Source organism: Petaurus breviceps, unplaced genomic scaffold, assembly GCF_028583685.1.
Source record: "Petaurus breviceps papuanus isolate PSGF00001 unplaced genomic scaffold, PetGlider_PUasm1.0 174, whole genome shotgun sequence".
Taxonomy (NCBI): domain Eukaryota; kingdom Metazoa; phylum Chordata; class Mammalia; order Diprotodontia; family Petauridae; genus Petaurus; species Petaurus breviceps.
Window position 1 is genome coordinate 10,908,572 of NW_027185761.1, and position 15,333 is coordinate 10,923,904.

General features: G+C 40.0%; 1 protein-coding gene across 1 annotated transcript in view; it reads right to left on the bottom strand.

The window, feature by feature from the left end:
* Positions 1 to 7,619: 7,619 nt before the first annotated feature.
* Positions 7,620 to 15,333, bottom strand: part of XYLB (xylulokinase) — a 216,738-nt gene continuing 209,024 nt past the window's right edge. Inside the window, exon 19 of the mRNA XM_069083741.1 lies at positions 7,620 to 8,950. Within this exon, the coding sequence (XP_068939842.1) occupies positions 8,873 to 8,950 (78 nt within the window). The 3' untranslated portion in view covers positions 7,620 to 8,872. The remainder of the gene's footprint in view (positions 8,951 to 15,333) is intronic.

Below are 15,333 nucleotides of genomic sequence, written 5' to 3' on the forward strand. Positions count from 1 at the left end.
TGTGTGTGTGTGTGTGTGATATTCTGCTACCTGTTTCTGGCCTCACCTCCTCTAGGAATTAAACTCAAATGGATAGATCATGAGTGAAACTGAGATTGTCTCGTCACTGTTTAGGTTCCCTATTTTGCAATAGTCAGTGATCCAAGTTCAGAGTAGCACAAAACCAAACTAGAGACTCCCCCTCTCCAACTCACACATCTGGGGGATCAGGGACACTCACTAATAGCTTCCTGATCACCCTTCTCCAGAGGGTAAGCAGCTGGGTCCACCAAACCACAGACACACACACACACACACACACACACACACACACACACACACAAAGTCGAACATGAAAAAGCACTCAGTGACTTACTTACTCACTCACTCAAACATTTATTTGACCCTGGCTGGTTCTGTGCTACTGCAAGCTCCCAGAGCCTTATATGGTCATTTGCTCACACATTCTTCCACGAACTTCAAGGTGAATGTCACCAAGGATTGGACATTGTTATAAATGGGAGCCTATAAATCCATGTTGTTTTAGAGATGAATCCTCTTCAATCCTTTTTCTTTTCTAACTGACCATGTCAGGTCAACAAGACCTGAGTTTGAGTCCCAGCTTGGCTACTTAAACTCTGTAAGATCTTAGGCAAGTTATCTCACCTCCATTTTTGTCTCTCTCTTTGTCTCTGTCTCTCTCTGTCTCCCCTCTCTCTGCCTCTCTCTGTCTCTCTGTCTTTCTCTATCATCAAGGTTTCTCCATTTATAAAACTAGGATAAGGATTTGCACTACCTCACTCACAGGATTGTTTTGAGGAAAGTGCTGTGTAGAAATTGCCATTAAACGTGAGCTCTTGGGGTGTGGAGGCAAGATGGTGGAGTGGAAGCAGGAAAACTTGTGAACTCACCCCATAACCACCTCAAATACTATAAAATATGACGCTAAACAAATTTAAAAGCTACAGAACCCACAAAGTGACAGAGAGAAACAAATCTCCTGCTGAAGGCAGCTTGGAAGGCTGGCAGGAAGAGTCCCTTGCAGCTCACTGGGAGCCAAGCCCAGCCCTGCTTGAGCCTGCAGTTTTAGCACCAGGGTGGCCCCAGCTGGAGGGACTTCAGGAGAGTAGATCACCAGCAGCTGTGGTGATTTCCAGAAATATCAACCCATAAATGCCAAAGACAAAGTAAAAAGTCAGTGTAGAACTCTGTTGGAACTGGGGGGGGGGGGGCGGAAACTAGGAGTGTGGTCCAGCCCCTGCCCCCCAGAGCAAGAAGCAGCAGAGGCACTCTGGCCATGCAGTTGCCTCCATGTGGCTGCTTCAGAGCTTCTGGCCTGCAGATCATAGGGGGGCCAAGCGATCACTTATAGGGTAATTGCTCTTGCAATTACTTTGCAAAAAATACCTGCCTGGATATAGATCATGGGTGGTGGTCCTGAGGTGTGTGACCAGTGAGCCAGCTTGTGGGGGCTATAGAGACGGCATCCTCCTAATAGCTCTGGCAGCTGCAAAAACCCCAGTGATTTGGGATGAAGTTATCTCCTCTGGAAGCAGAGTTCTACCATGGCAAAGAACTCAAAAGTCAAATAATTGGCTGCCAATATGAGCAAGCAATGGAAACAGACAATAGAATCCTTTTTGGGGGACAAAAAGGATCAAGGCGTGGAGCTGGAGGAAGACATGGAAATCAGAACTTCTGCACCAAAATCTCCCAAGAAAAATATGAATTATTTACTAGCCATGGAGGAGCTCAAGAAGGATTTTGAAAATCAAGTAAGAGAAGTGGAGGAAAAATTGGGAAGAGAAATGAGAATGATGCAAGAAAATCATGAAAAGAGAGTCGACAACCTTACTAAAGAAAATAACACCTTAAAAAACAGACTAACTCAAATGACAAAAGAGGCTCAAAAAGCCAATGAGGAGAACAATGCCTTAAAAAACAAATTTGCCAGATAGGAAAAGAATTTCAAAAACTCACTGAAGAGAATCATTCCTTCAGAATTTGATTGGAGCAAATGGAAGCTAATGACTTTATGAGAAATCATGATACTATTAAACAGATCCAAACAAATGAAAAATAGAAGGCAATGTGAAATATCTTATTGGAAAAACCACTGACCTGGAAAATAGATCCAGGAGAGATAATTTAAAAATTATTAGACTACCTAAAAGCCATGATCAAAAAAAAGAACCAAGAAATCACCCTTCAAGAAATTTTCAAGGAAAATTGCCCTGATATTTTAGAACCAGAAGGCAAAATAGAAATTGAAAGAATTCACCAATCTCCTCTTGAAAAAGATGCCCAAAAGAAAACTCCTAGGAATATTATAGCCAGGTTCCAGAGTTCCCAGATCAAAGAGAAAATATTACAAGCAACCAAGGAGGAATAATTTTAATATTGTGGAAATACAATCAGGACAAACATAGGACCTAGCACCTTCTTCATTAAGAGATCAAAGTGCTTGGAATATGATATTCCAGAGATCAAAGGAGCTGGGATTAAAACCAAGAATCACCTACCCAGCAAAACTGAGTATCATGTTTCAGGGGAAAATATGGTCATTCAATGAAGTGGAGGACTTTCAAGCATTCTTGATGAAAAAAAAAAGAGTTGAATAGAAAATTTGCAGATACAAGAAGCAAGAGAAGCATGAGAAGGTAAATAGGGAAAAGAAATCATATGGAACCTATTAAAGTTGAACTACTTAAATGCTTATATGGAAAAACTATAATTATAACTTAGGAAACTTTTCTCAGTATGAGGATAGTTGAAGGGAATATAAATGTGTGTGTTTGTATATACATATATATATATGTCTATATAGAAGGGTGTGTGTGAGTATGAACACATATGTGAATGTATATATGTATACAGGTATACATAGACAGAGGGCACAGGATCAATTGAATAGGAAGAGATCATATTTAAAAGGTAAAACTGAGAAGTGAGGGAGGAATATAATGAGAGGAGATGGGGAGAGACAGAATGGGGTAAAATATCTCATATAAAAGAGGCAAGGGATAACTGTCACAATATAGGGGAAGAAAAGGAAGATAAAAGGGAATGGGTCAACCTTACTCTCATTGAATTTGGCTCAGAGAGGGAATGACATACACACAAATTGGGTATCTTGCCCTACAGGAGAGTAGCAGGGAGGGGGATGAGAGAGGGTGATGATGGATCGGAGGGCAGGTTGAGGGAGAGGGTAGTTAGAAGTACACACTTTTGAAAAGGGTCAGGGTCAAAGTAGAGAATAGAACAAGTGGGGGACAGGATATGATGGAGGGAAATATAATCAGTCTTTCACAATATATCCACTATGGAAAGGTTTTGTGTAACTACATATACAACCTATATTGAATTGCTTATCTTCCCAGTAAGGGTGGGTGATGAGGGAGGAAGAGAAATAACTGGAATTCAAAGTTTTAAAATAAAATGTTTAAAAATTATTATTATTATTTTTACATGCAACTGGGAAATAAGATATATAGGCACTGGGGTATGGAGATCCATCTTGCCCTACCAGAAAGTCATAGGGAAAATGGGGGAGGATATAGGAGAGAGCAGATTGGGGGAGGGGGTATACAGTGGGATCGCTGTTTTGGGGTGGTGGGTAGGGGAAAAATGGGTAGAAAATTTGTAACTCGAAATCTTGTGAAAATGAACAATGTAAACTAAAAATAAACATAAAATTTAATTTTAAAAAAGTGAGCTTTTAATCAAGTGTAGATGCACCTGCTGAAATTTTGGTCCCAGTTCTTTCACTCTGCCCTGGCATTGACTGAAAGTATCATGTGGGAATAAAGGTTTGCAGAGGTTGGTCTGGAACTGGTCAAGCCATTGAGGGCAGACTGGTTGCTTTACAAAAAGTATCTCATCTTGCCTCACCACAATCCTATGTGGTGCTACTTTTAAGCCTATTTTACCAATGGGGAAGCTAAGGCCAAGGCTAGATGGTGTGGTAAGGTATAAGAACTGGAATCAGGAATACCTGTATTCAAAACCTGTCATAGACACTTCTTTCCTCTGGAGACCCTAGGCAAATCATTTAACCTCTCAAAATTTCATTTTTCCCAAGGTGCCACAGAGAGTAAATAATACAGCTGAGATCTCAATTCTACTCCTCTGGCTTCAGACCCAGAATATTCTCCACTGTACCACACTGTTCCTTAGAAGACAGAGGGTGAACTAACCTAATAGCCAGCACTGAAAGACTTATTTCATATACTTTTAAGGTCCCTTAGACTAATTTTCAGTAAATGAACTCTGCCCATTTAAAATCATTGCCTTGTAGGAGTGTCTCTTTTTCACTTCAATGCAAATTAGTTTCTCCCTTTCACTCTCCCTCTTCCCCTTCCTCTTCCTCCCTTCTCTCCTCCATTTCTTCCCTTTCTTCCTGCTATCTTTTCTTCCCTTTCATTCCCCTCTCCCATCTCCTTTCTCTTCTTTCCCTTCCTCCCTTCTTCATCAAGAGTGGCTTCCACAAATTCTAGCAGTCAAAAAGAGTGGCCATCTGCCATGGGCTGTGGCACACTGAGGCACTGGTCTGCAAGGCTGGTGTTGGTTCATTCTGGGGTCTTTTCAGATATGTTGCTGTAGACTTTTGTTTTTACCTCCTTTATGTAAGCCATTGTGGCAAATATGAAGATAATTGCAGGTATGTTGCTTTCATGGTTTCTGACTTTTAGGTTAAGCATCTCATCAGAAGAACTTGAATGGGAAAATATTACATCTTTATTTTCACTAACCTCAGACTGAAAGCTAGTATTTCCTTTGATTAGTAATGTATGTAGCTAGCATCCTTCTGGGAAGGGGTGCCTAGACTTCACTGGATTGCCAAAGGAGTACAGGACAGCAAAAAGGCAAAAAAAATCCTGCATTGGACATTTAACAGATGCTGTTATCAAGGTGGTTGTTCTCAAGGGTTAGGGTCAAACTGTTTCTGGAGGAGTATGGTCCCAATTTTTAAATGAAAGTCAACAGTAAAAATACAATTCTATATTTAAAAATTAACTTTACAACTTGCATAGATGATAAGACACATCTATATTGTTCCCCCCCCCCCATAAAGCATCAAAGCATAGAGAGCAGAGATCTGGCCTCTGAAACAGGAAGACCCAAGTCCAAAACCTGCCTTTGACACATATTGCATATATGACCCTGGGAAAATCACATAGCCTCTCAGAGAAGGGTCCAATCTGTACTGGGAGAGGAAGTCTCTCAACAGGAACTCTCTAATTACTAGAAATTCACAATTAATAAGTTAAGGGGAATCAAAACTAGCACTTTCTGGTCAAACACCATGATTTAAGTCTCAGTATCTCCCAAGTAGGTATAGGGGTCTGAGGCACCCTTGGGGAAGTAATGAAGGGAGTTTTGGTGTCATGGATATATTTGAGCTTAAAGGCAGCTCAAAGTGTCTCAGGGTTAAGAAAATCATCCTGTCCTGGAGGGTAGGATACAGTTATTCCTTCCATATCTAGGGTTTAGGGGCATGACACCCCCATGATCTGGAAAATCTGCATAAATTTTTTTGACCCTCCCTTTGGACTAGGAAAAAAGTCTGAATTTTTAATGGGGTATCTTATTGTAAAATTTGGGTTGATATTATATAATACCATACATATATTTTAAGCATTTCTGAGTTTCTAAACTTTTTCAGTGTCATCTGTTGGCCCTTTACATGTTATCTGTAGCTTCCACAAAACTCCTCAAAAATTCCCATTTAATTTCTTATGCTGACCCATAATATATCAGAACTGTGGTGGGGAAAGATGTGCTGTGGGAGGGATAACTGTAGTAGGTTTAGTTTCAAATAGGAAGGCATCCAAACAACATTACTATATGTTGGCAGTAAAGGCTAGGGGGTTTCTTCTTGGCATCTACATTTTTTTTTAATATCTTCAAGCTTTTTGGCCAAGTTTAGAATTTCTCAGTGCTGAGCCAGATACATCCCAACCACATTGCTGAGTGTAAATTCAAGAAAGAACTGGATTATGGTGATGGTGGTAATGACAGCTACAACAGCCAAATCAAGAGGCCAGACCAATGAAATCCCAGATCTAGGCAAAGCAACAAAATAAAAAAAATTTCTGTGCCTTAATAGGCTCATACATATAGAGCTGGGAGGAACCTTAGAGGCCTTGGCCAGCCCCTTCATTTTACAGCCAGGTGTAGGGAGGTAGGGAAATTGGGCCACAGTAGTAAGAAGTAATGTTACAGTTAGGATTCACACTCGGGTGGTAGGATTGGGAATTTGAACTCAACTCTCTTTGACACAAGGTCGGACTCCAAACTTATTATTTTACCATTCCATCATGGATGCACCATCAAGTTAAAAAACCCAGGATTTCTGTTCAATGCAGTGACAAATGCTTAATTCTCAATCATAACTAGAAAAGGCCTTGCCGATTCCATTGCTTTTCTTAAACATGAACTCTTTGAGCTAGGCCCTTGAAATTTGACACTTCTGATCTAGGCCAACTCCTTTCACCTATTTTTTACAGATGAGGAAACTGGACTTAAGAGAGAAAATACTTTGCTCAAGGTCACATGGTATTAAATAGCAGCACTATTTAATTAGAATTCGAATCCAAGTCTTTTAACTCCAAAATCTAGTGCTCTTTTAACTGCAAAACAATTGACACATCCAGGTCCCTCATGACAAAGGAAAAATCCATTGATATTTGTGTTCGTTTGGATCACCTTGGCTTCTGGGTAACTTATGCACGAATCAGGATCATAGATTTAGAAATGAAAGATCTTAGAGATCAAAAGAATTTTGGATAACTTTTTTTGTGTCATGGATCCATTTGGCAGTATGCTGAAGCCAAGGGACTCCTCAGAATAATATTGTTAAATGCATGAAATATATATGATGAAAAAGGAAACCAATTATATTGAGATAGTTACATATATATGTGTGTGTATATATATATATATATATTTCCTTTTTGGAGGGGGGAAGGTAGGGCAGTTTGAGTTAAGTGACTTGCCCAAGGTCACACGGCTAGTTTTGTGTTAAGTTTCTGAGGCTGGATTTGAACCTCAGGTCCTCCTGATCCAGGGCCGGTGCTCTATTCACTGTGCCACCTAGCCATGCCCAAAATATATTTTTAAAAGCAAGTTCATAGACACCAGGTTAAAAATCTCTGACCTAATACAAGCTGCCTTGTTTTATAGAAAAGGAACATGTTGATCAACTTTTTTTTATAGTTCTTTTATGTTCATTATGACTTTCGAGGCTTATGGTCTCCAGTACCCAAAAGCTGAGCCTGAGGCACAGCTCTGGCCTTGGCATAATGACTTATCTCTCTGTCCAAGTGGTTCTCAAATAATCTAATGCAGAGAAGGTGAATGATTTGCCTGAGACCATAGAGTATTGGGTAGCAGTGCCAGAATTCAAACCCAGTTGCCCTGGCTCCAGAACCAGTACTCTCTCCACTATACTGCAATACATCTTTGGCAGGTGGATGATTCATGAGATTACAAGTTCACTCATCAGTGTCCTTTCTAAAATGGCATCAAAGAAAGTTAGAGCTGCCCCCGATCTTGGAGAGCATCTAGGCCAATGGCATGAAATTCACATAGAAATTAATTTCTCTGGGCACATATTGACTTAGAAAACCACAAATTAATGTGATCAGTGATATATTGTATTTTTATTTTGTTAAACATTTCCCAATTACATCTTAGTCTAGTTACAGGGCACCCAGCACTTTGCTAGGCCGTTGGTGTTTGACAATTCACATCTAGGCCAACTCCTTTCACCTATTTTTTTTTACAGATGAGGAAACTGTACTTAAAAGAGAAAATACTTTGCACAAGGTCACATGGTATTAAATAGAAGAACTAGGAATCGAATCCAAGTCTTTTGACTCCAAAATCTAGTGGTCTTTCACTACAAAACAATTGACACATCCAGGTCCCTAGTGACAAGTTCCTGCCTTGTATCAGTTTCCCAGTGACTTTATCTACCTATCACCTCTTACCCTCCTCTGTCTCTCAAAGATGAGGTCCTTAATCTATCCTGCTAGGACTTTCCTGATGCTGCTTATTGGGCCCTCCATCTCATTATCTGCTATTGGAACCTTCACCAACTGCCTGTACCAATCACTGATCTGACCCTTGTTTGTGATGACTGTTGTGACCCAAATTCTGAACAGAGCACAGCATGGTAGCAAGAACAGAGTGAGGGAGACCTCAGTTCAAGTCCTGTCTCATCCTTCCTAGTTGACACAGTTTCTTCTTCTATAAAATGGACATAATGACACTTTTTCATACCTACTTTACTGTGAAACTCAAACAAGGTAAGATGCATGAAGTGTTGTATAAACTTTAAAAGGTTGTATGTGTAGGTCATTATTATTTTTATTTTGGTTTCAATTCATTTTTGTAAGCTCTTGATCAGCGCTCAGGTTTGAAAGCACAGGGGATACAAGTGATATACATATTCTACCTAACTTTGTAAACCATTTTGGTGAAAGCTTAGCTGAAACCATGTTACAATTCTCGGTGAACACTGTTTAGGAAATGCTGCACTTTATCAGGGAATTTCGTTAAAATCTATTAACATTTTTTGAGACATTGGTCAGGGCAACCTTATGCTTGGAATCCAGTGCCTTTCTTTAGTTGGGGAGACAAGACTCATCAATGGAACAGACAACAGTCAATGGCAGTGCACAATCAGGTTTGTTGTGAGGTCAGAGGAAGGCTCAGGGTAGACCAGAGTGTGAAAGGCAGCTTCCTGGAGGAGTAATTGGGCCTCTATTCATTATGCCTGATTAACCAGAGGATGAAACAGAGCAATCACAGGGAATTTCAAAACATGTTGATTCATCTTTTCAACATTCATGGCAATTCTGGGGCAGCCTCTTAGGAACCTGACTTTTCAGTTGGGTGGTTCATGAGTCTGCAGGACAATTTGCTGCTCCAACTCAGCGTACCTCTTGAGGAGTGGTTCATAGACCTAAAACAAGAACAAATCAACTGAGAATTTGGAGAGTTATGTTTGGTATGTGTAGCAGCAAGCACCCTAGCATCCCCAGAGTGGCTGCCAATACAGGTTCTTAGATCTGCTTTTCTAAAGGAAAGCAACTTAAAATGGGTTAATAATCTTGCTTTAATCAAACATATGTCATTTACCTAGTTCAGGGGGAAAAGGTCAGCACCCCAAACTTCAGAGAATACAAACAAGTTACAAGCAGAAGTTACAAGAAGACAGAAAAACAGATCAAGCAGACAGGCTTCCAACTGTCTGACCATTACATCCATACCTAGTCACAGTTACCAGAGAGGGAAGCACCAACATCTGGGTTTTCAAAGCCAGGGGGGCTTGATGACTGCCCAGAGTCTCATCTGGTGAAATCACACAATTCTTCTCAAAGTGAGCCCCAAGGCAAAATTTCACATTAGGGTATATATAGCCTTCTTCTGGATCAGAGAATGTTATAGCCCTCTTGTCCCACTGCCTAATCACAAAGCAACAAGCTGTGGGCATTCCTGAAAAACAAGCCTTCCACCACAGGCTCCCTGTGACCACATTCAGCCTATTAGGGGGCAGAGTATATTTTCAAATCAAGGAAGGTTCTCAGAGTCACTTAAGCCTCTCAAAGGGCCAAGGGGCAGGGAAGACCTTAAAATCCCATTCCCATAACAGTATGGTGGAGAACTAGCTGTAGTCTTGGCTTGCATGATTTTAAATGATTTTACTGGCATAACTAAATTTGAGAGGCATCATGGTGTAGTAGATACATAAATGTCACAGCAGAAGGAAAGACCTGGGTTCAAGTCCTACCTTTGATACATATTGGTGGTATGACCCTCTCTGAGTTGCATGACCACACTGATAGAGGGAGTTCCTCCCTGGGAATTCCCTATATAGATAAAATTTCAGCTTCTTGTTGTTGTTGAAGATGGATTCATACCTGCAAGTCCTTCAATGCAAAGTAGTCTCTGTTCCAGAGAAGTACTAGCTAAGAGGGTGATGTAATGTGGTGTGGTGGTGAGATGATTTGACTTGGAGTCAAAGGACCTGGGTTCAAATTCAGACCCCACTACTTAATATGTGACCTTGACATAAAAGTGAAGTGAAAAATGAAAGTGAAAGTCATTTCCTTTCTTTGGGTTTCTTAGCTTCACACAACCTGGTTATCTTTTTTAAAAATGAGAGTTTAATCCCCAAGGTAGACATTGAACCGTGGTGAGCTTAGACCCTAGATCTTGGTTGGTTTCCTATGGAAGACAGTTCCTGTCCCTGGTGTAGTCCTGGATTAAGACACTGATAATGGGCCCTAGATTGTCTTCATAAACTGTCATGGATGAAAAAAGGTCTTTTCATACTTGGCTGGTCTAATCCTCAGACTTAACGTGTATGTAGTATCTTGTCAGGAGATACTCACTAAGTCTTTCATTAGTATCAATTATGTTTTTGGATGAACAATGAGCTGCTTAAGAAGACAGGTGAAGTTTTATACCATTCCTCTTTTTCTTCTTAGAATTCTTTTGATAGTGGGTGATCAACAAGTAGACTCATAACTCCACTTAAAGCTCAGCCTAAGTAATACTTCCTCCATATGGTCTTTCCCAATCCTCCTCAGTTGTTAGTGCCCCCTTAGAAATTACCTTTCAAAAATACATTTTATGAATATTTTATTTTTTACATCATCTACATTTCCCTCTTATTTCTCCCCCATGTCTTTCCAGGGCACCATCTCTTTTAACAGAGAACTTTAAAAAGGAAGAAAAAAAAGCTCACCAAAACTAACCAACATATTGAAAAAGTCTGATATTATATCCAGTGTTCCACACTCATGATTCAGAGGAAGTATATATCTCTATCTTCAAGCTTGGTCATTATAATTATGCAAAATTTAATTTTGATAGTTTTTTTTTGTTATTTTCATTTCCATTGTTGTAGTTATCGTGTGTGTGTGTGTGTGTGCATGCGCATGTGTTCCTGGTTCGGCTCCCTTCGTTTTGTTTTTTTTTTGGGGGGGTGCTTTTTTTTGGAGGGCAATTGAGGTTGAGTGACTTGCCCAAGGTCACACGGCTAGTTGTGTTGTGTCTGAGGCCGGATTTGAACTCAGATCCTCCTGACTCCAGGGCTGGTGCTCTATTCATTGCGCCACCTAGCTGCCCCTGGCTCCCTTCATTTTTGCATCAGTTCACACAAGTCTTCCCAGTTTCTCTGTATTTACCATCTTCATCATTTCTTACAGCACAGTATCATTCCATTAATATATCACAAGTTATTTAGTTATACCACAATGGATGAACTTCTATTATTTCCTTTGCTACTAAAGAAGTGTTGCCTTAAATGTTTTTGGCATGTATTGGGGTCTTTCTTTTGCTGCTGACCTTCTTACCCCTTGAATTACTTTGTATGTGTGTGCAGCTGTTTATTTCTCTATGTTGTATCCTTCTAGTAGAACATAAGCTTCTTGAGAACAAGGACTATTTTGTTTTTGTCATTGTATTGCCAGCACCCAGTGAAGTAAACAGTACATAGCAGGTATTTAAAAAATATTTGTTGAATTGAACTATGTGCCCAGCACATAAGAGGTATTTGGATTCTCTACTTACAAGAGAAGTAGAACACTCAGTCATGGCCCTTGGGGAGTTGACAGGATCAAATGAGATAATGGATGTGGAAAATTGTTAGGTACTGTGCAAATTTAGTATAGCACTTCAAAGACTTCAATTGATTTCCTCAGCATGAGTCCTCTCTCCACTTATGCAGACTTCAACTCCTCCTCCAAGACTTAGTTAGATAGCTAATAAGTTGTTACAGCCAAACATACAATGGACACATTTTTCCAATTGTTACCACTACTGAAGAACCAGTTATGTTCCATCAGTGATCACCACCCTTAACCATGTTGAAGGCATATCAGTTTCTTGTGGTTTCCCCTTCAGTATAAACTGGGACCAAGGATTTTCATGGACCAAATGAACAACCGGGGTCTGTGTGTGCAGAATTCTGATCCTCTGTGCTTTGGGGATGAACGTCAGGTTGGACAGGGTAACCATCACTTAGTAGTATTTGTAATAAGAGTTTGGTGAGAATGCGGTGGAACCTATTGGCTAAAATGTAGTTCAGAGATCACAAAATCATAGTTCTAGTGCTGAAAGGAACTACAAAAGCCACATCGTCCAGTTACCTCATTTGTTGATGGATGAGGAAACTGAGATACGGAGACGTTAAGTGACCTGACCAAGGCCACAAAATTAGTAAGTGGCAGAGATGGAATTTGAATCTAGATCAACCACTTCCTCAAACAGTACCATGCTACACGGGACAGCAGAATGAACACTGGGCTTGGGATGAGAATGTATGGTTCAAATCGTAGGTCTATAGTGTGACCTTGGGCAATCTCACTCTATTGGAATTTCAGTGTTTTCATGTATAAAATTAGGACAATAATATTATTCACATGCTAATATTATTGTAATAGGGTAATAATACTAATGTTATTCATATAATTCATACAGATTTTAATGTGCATTATTTATTTTTAAAATCAAGAGGTCAGGCCAGATGACCTATGAGGTCCTCTCTAGATCTCTACCTGTGATCCCTATGATTTCCATTTATCCTGTCATATTTTGTCTCCTTGTCATATGAATGGTGGAACAATTGATGAATTATGTTTTTTCTTCTATTTCTGAATGGTTAGTAATCATGGCCACGTGGCCTGAGTACCTTGGCACACAGATATGGGCATCTGAGAGAGGGGCTAGCTGCTAATTACCACATTTCCTAATCCTAGACTCTTACACACAAATTCTACCTGAGCATATGAAGGAGGTAAGAATGATTGTTATAACAACAAACAATAATAATAATGCATAGCAGCTTTACTCCTGCTGGGAGTATATGTGATGTTGTTTGGGATCAGATTTTTATTTCTAAATGAAATGAAAATACTGTTTAGATGGTAAAAATCCCAATTATATTTAAGAAATGCAAAAATGTATTTTCCCTGATGGCCTTGGCCAAACTGACTGGAAAATCTTAAAAAAAGAAAACCCCAATCATCCCCTTGAGACATTAGCCAGTTATTAGACAATCTACTGTAACTTATTAAGGGGATAAAAAGATATTAATAGGTGTGTGGATAGAATATTGTTCTTGAATTTCTAATGGCCTATTTCACTGACTTCAGCTTAAATGCTTTCTCCTAAGTGAATTCCTGAGGCAATTATTATGATTCCTTTTCTATAAATAATGTCTAAAGGAAGGAAGAACACGCAATTTTACATACAACTCAGAAATGTAAATTGCCTCTATCATCCTAAACCTAATAGGTTTGACCCAGGGATAGTCACCAAAGTCATTATCACAGTGTGAAATTTGTTCATATCTGAAAGGTCTTTGTGTTTGTGTTAGGCCTTGCTGAGGGTAGAGCTGTAGGCTAGACATAAGCTTCAGTAACTGGCTTATGAGACTAGCACTTTCCCACTGGGAATTGGCAGATTCTGCAAAACCAGGACAAACTCTTGTCTTCTTCTGTCTCCATGGTTATTTGCTCTGGGAAGGGATACACAAAACCCATGTTAAGTGGGTTTTTTAAATGAATTATGCCACTAATTGGTAAACAGATCTATAAGTGGCCTGTGGGCTCTTTCCTCTGAGGAAAGGACTTTGGGAGATAGGATGCAGAGAAGAGATTTTTAATCTTTCAGTGTGTCTCAGGCCCCTTTGACAGTCTGATAAAATCTATGGACCTCTTCTTGGAATGGAGACAGATAGTGGTATAGTGGATAGAGTGTTGGGCCTAGACCCAAGTTCAAATCCAGCCTCAGATACCTGCTAGCTGTGTGACCCTGGGCAAGTCACTTACAGTTTCCTCAACTGTAAAATGGTGAAAACAACAATAGCACCTACCTTGCAGAATTGTTGTGAGGATCAAAGGAAATATTTGCTTTTTTAAAAAGTGCTTAGCACAGTGCCTGGAATATAGTAGGTATTATATAAATGCTTACTCCCTTCCTAAGGTTTTTAAATGACTAAAACAAAATACATAGGGTTACAGAGAAACTAATTGTATTGAACCATGGTTATCAATGTAATTTAAAAAACAAGTTCAGAGACCCCAATTTAAGAACTTATTAAAGTCACCTATGAGCTAGCCCTCACTAAAGCTTCATTGACTTTGGTTAATCTTTTTTTTTTGGAGGGAGAAAGGTAGGGCAATTGAGGTTAAGTGACTTGCCCAAAGTCACATGGCTAATTTTTGTGTTAAGTGTGTGAGGCCAGATTTGAACTCAGGTCCTCCTAACTCCAGGGCCCATGCTCTATTCACTGTGCCACCTAGCTGTCCCAACTTGGGTTCATCTTCATGGATGATATTTCCAGTATTTCCTACTTTACTTAAGTCTTCCCTCCAGTGTGAAGCTGAGGGCATCTAAAGTCAACTTAGGCCCAGATTATTAATTATTATTGCATTAACAGAAACCCAAGCAAACTACAACACATAATCAGCAAATGCATTCAGTTGAAACAGAAAAGAAAATGAGAAGTAAAAAAGAGAAATAAGAAAACATTAGCAACTCTCTTAGGTGCCCCTCCTCCATTGTGCCTCCCTTAGGGCCCTGCCCAACTCAGCTCAGTCTGAGAAGGAAGCTTCTTCTCTACTCCAGGTGAACTCCTGCAAACTGGGGAAAATCACCATCTTGGTTACCTTCCATACCTGCTGTGGATAGCTTTGCTTCTGTGGTCCTCTGTATCCTTTACACCCTGCAGGCAAAGCCTAGCACCTCCTGGGGCTTGGCAAGCTCATCTTCATGCCGCTGGGCTGATGGCTGGCTCTTCAAGTGATAGTTGGCTTCATTCTTTTGCCATCTCCATCCCCTAGTGGCTCCATTTCCATGTTTTTTCCCTATTCCTTTGCTATGCCAACATTCCTTCATTGATCACACTGTCTCCATGGGAATTTGAAGCCTCAGCCCTCTGATATCAGGTCTGACTTCTTGGGGTCCATGCTCATATAAGAAAGCAGTGTAAGATAAAGACCCTCAAAGTAGGAACTATGAAGAATGTAGTTCTTAATAGGATGGTCTTGAGCTTATACCTTCCTTTGGAAAATATAACTTTCCCTTTGTCTGATCCTTTCAACATTGTGACCTTGGGCAAAGCACTTCTCTTCTCTAGTCCTCAGTTTCCTCTTCTAAAAAAGGGGAAAATAATCATGAGGCACAACATGGTATAGTGGATGAGGCCTTGGAGTTCAGGTCAAGAAGACTTTGGTTCAATTTCCACCCTTGACACTTTTTAGCTGTGTGACCTTTTAAGGAGGTCACTCTCTGAGCCTCAGCTTCCCCTTGTGTAAATTAAGGGACTTGTATTTG